Below are 11,653 nucleotides of genomic sequence, written 5' to 3' on the forward strand. Positions count from 1 at the left end.
GACAAACGTTTCATCAATATTACTAAGCGTTACAAACTTGGGACTAAAATTAATATACCTTGGTATATATTTCATAAATACAGAGTATAAAAACTAGCTATCGATTTACAGAATTTAATTCACTGCATATTTTTCCCGCTTCTTCCACCATAAAATAAAGTGACCATAATTTTCTTAGCTGACAAGTTACTGTTTCATGTATTCAAACTCAAAATTAATACTTTTTTCTTTTTTGTTACAGGAATCAACACAGAATTGAAACTTCAGAAAAACGCACGAAAAAACATTAAACATTTTCTCATCAAACAGATAGTGTTCTCAAAAGTTTTTTAGTGCTTCAAAATTATCTAATAATAACAACACAGTGTTTGAATAATAATTCCAACAATAGACTTTCGAACATGGTTTTAAAAAAATAATAAAAGCAAAACAATGAGTATTTATAAATACTAATAAAAAATTATGACAAAATATAAATTAAAAAGTGATTTTCGGCACTCTAGTCAAGTGACTTTAACTTCATACATGGCGAATGAAAATCAATTGATTAATGATAATGATAATACTAGTCCAAGTAGTATTGATGATGATAATAATGTAGGAGGCATTGATAATCATGGAATGATCATGGATACAGAACAACAAAACGAGAACAATAGAAGTGTTAGTATTGGTGCTGCATTAGCGAAATGTAATCCAGATATGATGAATGAACGATTGCAATGTTCAAACTGTGGAAGAAAAGGTGATTATTTTATTTTAAAACTATAATATGTACTAACTTTATCACCTCCGCAGATTTTGTCATGAACTACTGAACCGAAATTCACATATTTTGAGCGAATGCAAAAGCATCATATCCTTAAAAGACACCATCACTTGGGATGTACTGACCTCCATTAAGTAAAATAAATGAAGTAGAGCCTTGAAATATCCTAAAATTCATTTAAATAATGTAGAACTACTTTAAAGCAATGGACTTACGTAATAGATTAAACTGTTTGTAGTTCAAAAGAACTTCTAGGATTTATTCTTAATTCAAATCTTATCGAAACTAATCTATCTCATAACTCAAATTCTATCTTTCTAATACTGCAATGACTATTTTCACTCAATAATGATACTCTATTGTTTAATATATGATACTTGAATAAATAGATATTTAGCATCCCCCCCCCTCCGAGTCTCGTGGTAGAAATGGTAGCTGAAATGTTCCCAAGAAAATACTTAATCTTCAAAACTGATACTGCTATCGAAATTGAGTTAGCCATTTCGAAGATTAGCGGAAACAAACTTAAGTAGAGAAATTTTTCTTTCTTAGATAAATTTATTTAAACTCAAATAAAAACTTCAGTGACCTGATATCTTTGTCAAAACTGAAGAATGTGTTTCTACATGATTTGTCTAAATTAAAAAGAAATTACGCCTTAATCTTCTTAAATATAGGTGCTCGCCCAAACAAGTAAAATTTACAAAATTTTAAAAATCCTCCGATAATTTTTTCCGGATACGGAATCCTAAACTCGTTTTTGAAACATATCTAAGAACTCTCTCCATTAAATCTACCTTTTTCCGTAGAACCAAGCGAACCGATTTTGAGGATCATCGCCTATTTTTATTTATTCCGGGTAGGGAAGCCTAAACTCGCATTTGAAACACAGCTAAGAACATTCTCCATTATATTACCTTTCAAACGAAACAAATAAAATTAAAATCAACAAATAAAATCAACATTACTAGCGAAGTTAATAAAAATTTTGTTTCAGATTCAAATAGTGTTGTATTAAATATACCAGATCAAAAATCAGTTAGAAGAAGAAAAAGTTTACAAAATCCACCAAATCCAACATTAACGGCATGGTTAAAAGAACGGGCACGGCGGAGTTGTACAAAGAAAATACTATATAAAAAAGTTCCAATATTCCAATGGCTTCCAAATTACAATAAATCATTAGCAATATCCGATTTAGTTGCGGGTTTCACAGTAGGTTTAACAGTTATTCCACAAGCGATTGCGTACGCGAATGTAGCCGGATTACCACCAGAGTATGGTTTATATTCATCATTTATGGCATGTTTTGTATATACAGTATTTGGTAGCGTAAAAGATTCACCAGTTGGGCCAACAGCAATTGCAGCTATTTTAACGAGAGAAAATTTACATGGTTTAGGTCCCGATTTTGCAGTATTATTATGTTTTTTAAGTGGATGTGTTATGTTATTAATGGGTATTCTACAATTAGGTAAGAAATCGTTTTTCCCCTCTTAAAACTTAGTTCAGGACTGCAAGTTTTCATCTACCTTTTTGTTTCAGGATTTTTAATAGATTTTATTTCCGGTCCAGTAGCGGTTGGATTCACATCAGCAGCGGCGATTGTTATTGCAACATCACAAATAAAAGATATATTGGGTTTAACGTTTTCGGCCGCGAAATTTTTGGAAGTTTGGGAGGAAGTGTTTGCGCATATTTCCGAAACTAGATTATGGGATACTGTTTTAGGTATTGTGTGTATGGCAGTTTTACTTTTACTCAGGGTAAGCATAAGATTATCAGAATATTAATTTACGAAAGGGTCATTAATAAGATATTTAATTTTGTAAGATGCCTTTTGTTATTTTGCTGACAGCCTTATTAAGTTTTCGAATTAACATACACTTTATTAAACAAATACCCTCCATAAAGTTACATACAACGACATACATTAGCCAAATATTATATATTTACAAATCTAAATTTACAGACATATTGAAAATGGATATCACGATTTTTTTACTAAACATAATTAATGTGTTAATTTTTCAGAAAGTAAAAGACATAAAAGTCGCACCTGATTCAAAAGAGAAAACACAAATTCAATGCGCAGCTGAAAAGTTCCTGTGGTTTATTTCAACAGCTAGAAATATAATTGTTGTAATTGTATGTGCATTAATGGCCTTTGTGTTCGAAGAGCATGGAATGAAACCATTTATTTTAACAGGTAATTCATCGCATAGAACGTATAATATAATAGTACCAGCTGACCACGCGTTGTTGTGGCTCAGTTATAATACAATCAATTAATATTATACTAAGAGTAATATATTTCATTCAATTTCATACTTTATATTTATCTCATACTTAAGTGTAATAAGTGGAAACACGGAGCCATCTATTAAATACTTACACAAAATAAAAATAAGCTTGCTTTAAGGTAATTGTATTGCTCTTACCGACATCTATTGAAAATTTGTAGAAATTAGAAGTAAATTCTGGACATAAAACACAGTTCCATCTACTGAATACTTAAACAAAATAAAAATAAGATTGTTTGAGGAAAATTTTGTAGCCTCAGCACTATCTATTGATAATTTATAGAATTTAGAACTGAATATTGAAAATAACGCCATCTATTGAATATTTATACAAAATATTCAAAATATTGTTTAAGGGAAATTGTATAACACTTACCTTTATTGAACTTATGCACATCTATACAAGTTAGGCTAGGTTATGTTAGAGTGGCTGTCCTAGGGTAGGACACACTTAGACCATAGGGTCCGTTGTGATATCGAAAAAGGCTCATCTCCGGCCACTACTCCTTGTAGCATTTGGAGCTGTTTAAGAACAGCAGGAGTACTTTGACGTCGACGGATTTTACTTCGGAGAGGTCGTCATAGAAAGGCTGGCTCAAGAAAGTCCATCTTCTCATGGCAAGAGTTGGGCAGTGACAAAGAAGATGGACATTATCTCCTCCTCCTCACTACTGTGACAGCTCCTGCAGTAGTCGTGATACACTGCCAGGCCTAGGCACATCTATACCAAATTTCATAGAATTCGTTTGTTTGGTTTCGGAGATTAACGTAAACGAATATCGTGACACGGAATTTGTTTATATTAAGATGTTGAACATTACTTTTATCTGACCAAATTGTTGGATTAGAGACTCTTTTCTGACCAACAGACTGGTCAGATATCGAATCCTGATGACTTACATATCTGCAACCCACCCATCTTCTTAGTTATAGAAAATTAATTTTTTTCATGATTTTTAGGTGAAATTAAAGCCGGTTTGCCAACATTCCAACCTCCACCATTTTCAACTAGTGTAAATAATCATACATATAATTTCTTGGAAATGACCTCAAATTTAAGTTCAGCAATTTTCGTTGTTCCTTTGTTAGCTGTGTTAGAAAATATCGCTTTGGCTAAAGTTTTTGGTAAGATTTTATAAAAATATTTGTATCAATTTAATTCCTAACAAACTAAAATTTGATATTATAGCGGAAGGAAAACCAATTGATGCCACTCAAGAAATGTTATCACTTGGATTATGTAACATTGCATCGTCATTCGTAAATTCGATGCCTGTTTCTGGGGCCCTATCGCGTGGGGCTGTAAATAATGCAAGTGGTGTACAAACAACGTTTGGTGGAATTTATACAGGATTAATTGTATTAGTATCTTTAAAGTATTTTACTCCATATTTTTATTACATTCCAAAAGCATCGTTAGCTGCTGTTATTATCGCTGCTGTGGTTTTTATGGTTGAATTTCATGTTGTCAAACCAATATGGAGGAGTAAAAGTAAGGAAATTTACTTTATTTTTAAATTATTTTTCTAGCCTTCAATGTAAAGATTTTTATGTTGCGATTTTTAATTTATCTCCATTTTACTCTGGAAAAATATTAATAATGCGCCACAAAAATCTTGTATCCCGAACTAAATGTTAAATTATTTTCATTTCATTTGACTTTATTTTCCTCAGAGGTCGACTTAATTCCAGCAGTTGCAACGTTTTTATCATGTTTATTTATTCGTTTGGAACTTGGAATCGTTATCGGAATCACTATTAATGTAATTTTCTTATTATACGCTTCAGCCCGGCCTTCCGTAAGGGTGGAAAAAATGAATGTAAGATAATTTAAAATTGTCAATTTTTTATAATTTATGTTTCAATTTATTTAAAATTTATTTTTTAGAGTCAATCAGGTTATGAATATTTATGTATTACACCTGACCGAAGTTTACGATTTCCATCTGTTGAGTATGTTCGTAAATCAATATCAAAAGCTGGTGCACGTTTAGGATATTCTAGTACTCCGGTTGTGATTGATGCCCGACATATTCAAGGAGCTGATTTTACGGCAGCTGAAGTAAGATTCTTAATTTTTATAAAATGAATAATATTTTTATAACAGGTACATTTGACGGTAGGGCTAGTAATTTCTGAGAAAGTAATTCAAATCGATTCGAAATATGTAGAAATTCAAAAACTGCTTTGTCACTTACCTCTTAAAAAAATTGAAGAAAATGATTAGATCTCTATTTTGATAAACTCATGGCAGGCAATTTTGACCCAAAAATCACAAAAATCGAGTTTATCTGTTGATTGGGCGAGTACTTTCAGCGATACCACCTAAATTGATTTGAAATTTACGATCTCGGAATCAACTCGTCTAGTCGTCAAACCAATTTTTTATTTTTCGGGCCAGATTTACATGAAAAATTGAGTTTTATTAACTTCAAATGTAAAAAAAAATTTTTTTAATTTTCGATTTTTTTCCAAAGAGGTTTAATCCCACAAAAATTACAAAAACTCGAAGAAAAAATTTCAATCTCAATTTCGATAAAACTCAGTTGGTAGGGAAATTTTGACACAAATATTACAGCAATCTGGTTTATTTGACGATCGGGAAAGTATTTCCGAAAATATCGCCTAAATCGATTCAAAATATTACGATTTCTCGGAATCAACTCCTTCGTCCAATCTCGCCTTTGCCTAGCTGTTTGATTGAATGGCTGAATATCGTTCAGCCATGTTGTACGTTGCCGCTTAGTAAAAATGCTAGGCTGTTAATTTAACGACTAATTAAGCTAGTTGGCTGCGACATACACATAAAACAAACTGTTTTTCGTAAAAATTAGACTTGTTTTCTCTAATATAAAATAATTTTCATTTCTAGGGTGTAAAATCTTTAATCGATGATTTCATGCGTCGAAACCAAGCGCTATTATTCTATAATTTGAAACCAAGCATCGTATCCGTATTCCAAGGTGTTCATCCAAAAGATTTACGTTTATGTAACTCCGAAATGGAATTAAATGAAATGTTAAAAGCGTGTCAAACGACGAAACCACGGCCAAGCGAAAACTGTAATAATTAATGATTGTAACATTAGTTTAAAACAAATTTTTTTATATATTTATAACGAAAATTAATAAATTGATAGCATAATTTTTAGAGTGTACTAAACACAAAATGTAAGAATAGACTTAAGACTAACTCAATAATTATTTGGTAATGTTTGTGGTAAACATTTTTGAGAAGTAATTAGTTAATAAGTAGAAAAATTCTTTTTTTTATGAAGAGTTCATTCATAAGTGATATATAGATCAGTATTTTGTTTACTGTTTTATGTTTTCTTGTATAATTATTCAAAAAATTATTGTAATTAGAATATTTAATTATTTCCTGTATTAAGCAATTATTACGAAAATAAATTATGTATTGTTTTTAATTTGTTGTTATTTTTATGTGTTTCTTTTAAGCCTTTTAAATCCAATTCCATTGTGCAGAACATTTTATAAAAAGGTACTGGGAAAATGAAAGGAAGGGTATGCAGCCTTTAGTTAATTGAGTTGAGAACTACCCCGGTATTAAGAACTTGTAAGAGTTTGTTCTTACATCTGAAAAGGTTGAAACCTATTAAAATACGACATAAAACCAAAAGAACTATGTTTGAGAATTTATTCCGCAATAATGTTGAGTACAAACAACAGGCGTTGCTTAGGTAATATTTGTCTACAAAGCAAAGTCGTAAGTATCTATCGAATGTACATACATTCGGTAGAAATGCAATTGCAATGTCGTTATTACCTCCCAGGTCAGAAAAAAAAGCGTGTGGAAACTAACTAAGAATAATATGAATTTTGGTTTCTAGATACTTTTTTCTAAATGAAAACAACAAATTCAAAAAGAAAATTTCGATTTTAATTTGTGTGATTATTCGTAGTTAGGGAAAAACCACACAAAAAAATGACCTTGCGGTGAAGTACAAGTCCCTACAATCGAAAATGTTGGAAATTGGTTTGTTAAAAATATGGTGATATTGAAAATATCAAAAATTTTGAAAACCAATTTTAATCACTTTCTAATTACAGTGAAGAAATACTTAAGAGTCTGTAAATTCTTCAATGTTGTACTTCATTGATGACATATAGTGTTGATGAAGATGATGTTGAAGAAAGAAGTGGAAATTAACCACAGAATGAAATTATGATGTGAAATATGATGAATCAACTCACCAAACCTAGACGAAAAGATGGATGCTACGTTAAAAGCTCTCTGATGTTAAGTTGAACAAGTCTAAGTTTACGGAAGTTTTCAGTTCATCATTTGAATTAAATTTATCGATCGAATTTGAAGATAGTGAAATTTTCTTAATTTTCGGTAAAATTATGCGAAAAGTTTTCACTATCTACGTTACAACGAATATCGATTGAATATTCGTCTATGAAATTCAAATAATGAAGATTGCGATAATAATAATAGTCGGAACTTGATATTAAATATCAAATGCCTTACGATCACTCATAGAGTGTTTTGGTTAAAAGTGTGGATTATATATAATAGGCAGCGACTTGATGAAAATGTTAGATTGAGGTGTAAGTAACATAGTAAAAATTAATTAAACTCGAGACTCTTGAACATGGTGAAATGGGGATTTATTTTCGGGTTTAAACCGTTTTTTTTTTTCTTTTTTTTGTTGTTGCGAAATCTAAAGTAATGGGAATAGTTTTTTACGATACTAGTTGGATAACAGCAACGTACGCCTGCGAAAGCACAACTAGTCCGTAGTACGAGTTAGACAATCATAGAAGTACGTTAATAATGCGTTATCACACGTATATGGTACAAAACATTATCTACGTATTTAAAATGTGAAAATAAACGACAATTATCATTTATAATTTGCCAATTTCTATATAAAATCTGTCAAAACTGAATTATGATAACCCTAGAGCGATAATTAATTTTTCTCACTCATAGCTCGTACTGAGTGAGAAAAGAACTTCTTTTCTCACGGGCGTAGATAAAGTTTATTTACTTACTTTAAAGACAGAATTGTTTGAATTTTAGCCGCAAGTGGTAAAATCTAAAAGAAAAAATGGTGTGTTTTTCAATAACCATAAATTAAAAAAAAAAAGTTAATTTTATGTTACTAATTATCTTTTCTTAAAATTATAAGGTTTAGTCCTCGGTTAGCAGTGGGAAAAGAAAATGAAGTTAATGATTTCACTTTTTGCTGATCGAGAATTAGATCGATCTTAATTTAAAAATTGATTCAAATCGATTTTTGCTAGCTAGCAGCGACAAAATATGAGGGCAAACAAAATATGTGAAGAAAGTTTTAAAAAATAATGTTATTGATTGCATAAGTATAGGCAAGCTGTATTACATAAAAGCAGTTATGATTGTGTATATATATCTTCCGATTCAGTAACGTTAATAATAAGTCGAATATTTTAAAGCTCCTTTAAAACAATGTTTATTACAAAATTATTTATGGGATGATTAAACATACAAATTTTTAAAATTACTGCTAAGTTATCATAGCTGAACGGAACTGTTTTGCCTCATTTATACCATGAACTGTGATAATGAATCAAGAACATTGCAGAACTTGGATAAATATTGACTAGAAAAGTCCTTACAGTTCTCAATGAAGAGTGAGCCGTAACTCAATTAATAAATTGGCCTATTACAGCTATTGTATTAAAGCTATTCGAAATAAACACAGAAGCTACATGAACATTAGGCTTAAATAAATTCACAAAAATCAAAATAAATATTTACAATTCTTTCAGAAAGTAAAAAACAGATTTCATTTTCATCTCGTTTCATTTTTTATCAAATAAAAGACGAAATTTAATAAATCATTTACTTCTTTACAAATAATTTACTATAAAATGAGGAATCTGAAATGAAAATTATGGACTCGAAGGATTCTATATTTGGAATTGTATGTGTTTAAGAAATACTGCTTAAAATAAAAGAAAAATTGTTTTATTAACTAATTTTTTACAAAAATGTTTTATTAAACAAACAAATAAACGAGCTAATTAATAACATAAAATTATTTAATATATATAAAACGAAAATAATTACATTATTCAATTTCAACAACCGCTCCAACTTTAGTTAAAGCTTCTTTTAATTTTTCAGCTTCATCTTTTGCAATATCAGCTTTAACAACTGTTGGTGCACTTTCAACAAACTTCTTGGCTTGGACTAAATTCATACCTTCTAATAAATTTTTAATTTCCTTAATTAGTGCTACTTTTTGTTTTTCATCGAATTTAGTAAGCTTGACGGTGAAAGCTGTTTTCACCTGAAAAAAAAAGTACATCAAATTTAAATTCACTTTCGAAATAATACTCATACAACCATTTTATTAACGGGTGTCTAGTAAGAAACTAACTCAATTTAAAACTCCCTAAGTACACGCTGTGCTGGGCATATTATTCATTTTGAGGAGTATACTGTACTTACAACTTTGGGAGCCACTTCTTCTTCTTCAACTGGCGCAGCTACAGCTCCTCCAACAGCAAAACCTCCAGCGGGTAAAATCGGTGCATCCGGGAGATTTAATCGTTTCTTTAATGCTTCACTCAATTCTGATACTTCTAATAAGTTTAATTGGGAAATGGCATTTACAATATTTTCTATTTTCGGTGGAAATGTTTTTTCTACATTACTTGGTGGAGGTACTGTTAAAGGTTCATTTGGTGTAACTTGTGCCGTTACTGCTGTTCTGGATATAGTACTATAAAAAGAAAAAGTTTTAATTTAGGTTATGTTTGATAAAATCCATCGTGAATTATGTTAAGAAAAATACCTTTTAGAAAAATGCCTGTATAGCTTAAAGCACTGACTCATGGGTGTACGAATATTTTGCATTTTTATAAACACTTAGAAATAAATTAATAAAATCGAATAATTTTAATAAATACAGTAATATCTTAAATGATACAGAAGTAATCACACAATTCTCTAATATTATAATGTTGAATAATAGATGGCGTTTGCTGTTCAAGAAAGTAGAATTCAAACCATTCAAATTAAATTATTTTATTATATAATTTCAAAATGTGAAATAAAACAAAATTGTATTGTTAATATTTATTTTCTAATTTAGATATAATAAATTATAATTAATTACTCGTATAAATTAAAAACAATCATAAAAATTTCATCAATGTATTATTTAAACAAGGGATCAAATAAATACACATAAGTGAATAATTGCCGTAAGACAATTTTAAAAGCAATTATTTTGCTTTCGATTATATAATCAAGAATAAATATTTATCTTCAATCAAAATTATGCATACACCTTAATAAAAAACTGTATTCTTTTTAAAATAACTTCAAAACAAGGTGGTGAGATTTTTTTGAGTTTCACTTCAAAACTTTAGAATGCCTTTTTATTGCAATTAAAAAAAAATTCATATAAGAAGTATATACGCAATAATTGATTAGAATTCAATAAATAAAATGTTTAATTTATTACCGTCATGTTTTTCAATGATTTTTATCTTTATGTACTGATTTTAACTAGAAATAATTAACATTATTAAACAAAAATAATTGGCATATATGTTTATTATATAATCATGAGTTTTCCACTACATTTCACTATTTAACGTTTACTTATGTCTTCATGGATAAAAACAGAATAAAACGCGTAAAAGTAGGGATGAAAGTAGGTTAAAGTTATTATTTTATTGTTGTAAAATAATATAATAAAGAAATTATTAAATTATGTTCAATTATAAAATATGGGTAGGTATAATAAAATAATTTCGCACAAGAGTTAAAAAAAGACCTATTTGAAAATTTTGAGCTTCAAATGACTCAAAATCAATTCATTAATCGATTAGTATAAGTAGCTTCGGTGATACAAATAAATTTTTTCAGAGATGTTGAAAAAGTGATGCAAACAATTGATAACAAAATTTTTATTTATCACTTCAAGTGAAGAATTACTAACTAAACGGGCAGTAAAGTGAAGTTATTTTTTGAAAGTCTTTAGAAGTAAGCAAAATATGAAAAAATACTTATTAAACAAAGAGGATGATATAGAATAGTGACGTAATTGAACGGTATCGTCAGACTACATATAAAACTCTGTTGTGAAAAAAAGAGACGGGCAATAATCTATGAATGCTTATAACTTCTTTGTTTTTTAATCAATTTTAATTTTTGACATTTTTATGGATAATGTGGCAAATTCTTTATCTTTCTTTTTTTTACCTTTTTATCTCGAAAACCAATAATTTATCAAATGAATCAAACTTTTGTGTTTTTTTTTTCAAATAAAAATAAATTTGATAAAAGTTCAAAATTATTTCTTTCATTTTAACATATTTATTGGATTTTGTCGCTAGCATAATTCTAGGAAGATAATGTAAGTTTTGATCAAATTCAACCGAAAGAGAAAAATTAAGTAGCATTTGAATGAATAACTTATCTATTTATATAATTGAATTAATATCCTACACTTAATTACATTTATGGCTATTGTGCATAAAAAAAATACCATTTGGTATGCATATATAAAATAATATCATATAATTACAAATTTAATTGTTTTAAATTGGTAAATTTT

The 11,653-nt window shown here is 29.1% G+C and overlaps 2 protein-coding genes across 2 annotated transcripts; one reads left to right on the forward strand and one right to left on the reverse strand.

The window, feature by feature from the left end:
* The first annotated feature begins 251 nt into the window (after positions 1–251).
* On the forward strand, positions 252–6,334 carry LOC123294481 (sodium-independent sulfate anion transporter-like). Its single transcript, XM_044875526.1, has 9 exons — positions 252–745; positions 1,767–2,243; positions 2,315–2,535; positions 2,804–2,978; positions 4,033–4,197; positions 4,262–4,564; positions 4,747–4,892; positions 4,961–5,134; positions 5,945–6,334. The coding sequence occupies exons 1-9, from the start codon at positions 463–465 to the stop codon at positions 6,143–6,145; spliced, it is 2,145 nt and encodes a 714-aa protein (XP_044731461.1). The 5' UTR covers positions 252–462; the 3' UTR covers positions 6,146–6,334.
* Positions 6,335–9,108: 2,774 nt separating this feature from the next.
* On the reverse strand, positions 9,109–10,059 carry LOC123295676 (39S ribosomal protein L12, mitochondrial). The gene is made up of 3 exons (XM_044877097.1): positions 9,881–10,059; positions 9,535–9,808; positions 9,109–9,373 (listed from the first exon to the last, which is right to left on the reverse strand). The coding sequence occupies exons 1-3, from the start codon at positions 9,940–9,942 to the stop codon at positions 9,152–9,154; spliced, it is 558 nt and encodes a 185-aa protein (XP_044733032.1). The 5' UTR covers positions 9,943–10,059; the 3' UTR covers positions 9,109–9,151.
* Between the last annotated feature and the right edge of the window lie 1,594 nt (positions 10,060–11,653).

The sequence above is a fragment of the Chrysoperla carnea genome, chromosome 3 (assembly GCF_905475395.1).
Source record: "Chrysoperla carnea chromosome 3, inChrCarn1.1, whole genome shotgun sequence".
Taxonomy (NCBI): domain Eukaryota; kingdom Metazoa; phylum Arthropoda; class Insecta; order Neuroptera; family Chrysopidae; genus Chrysoperla; species Chrysoperla carnea.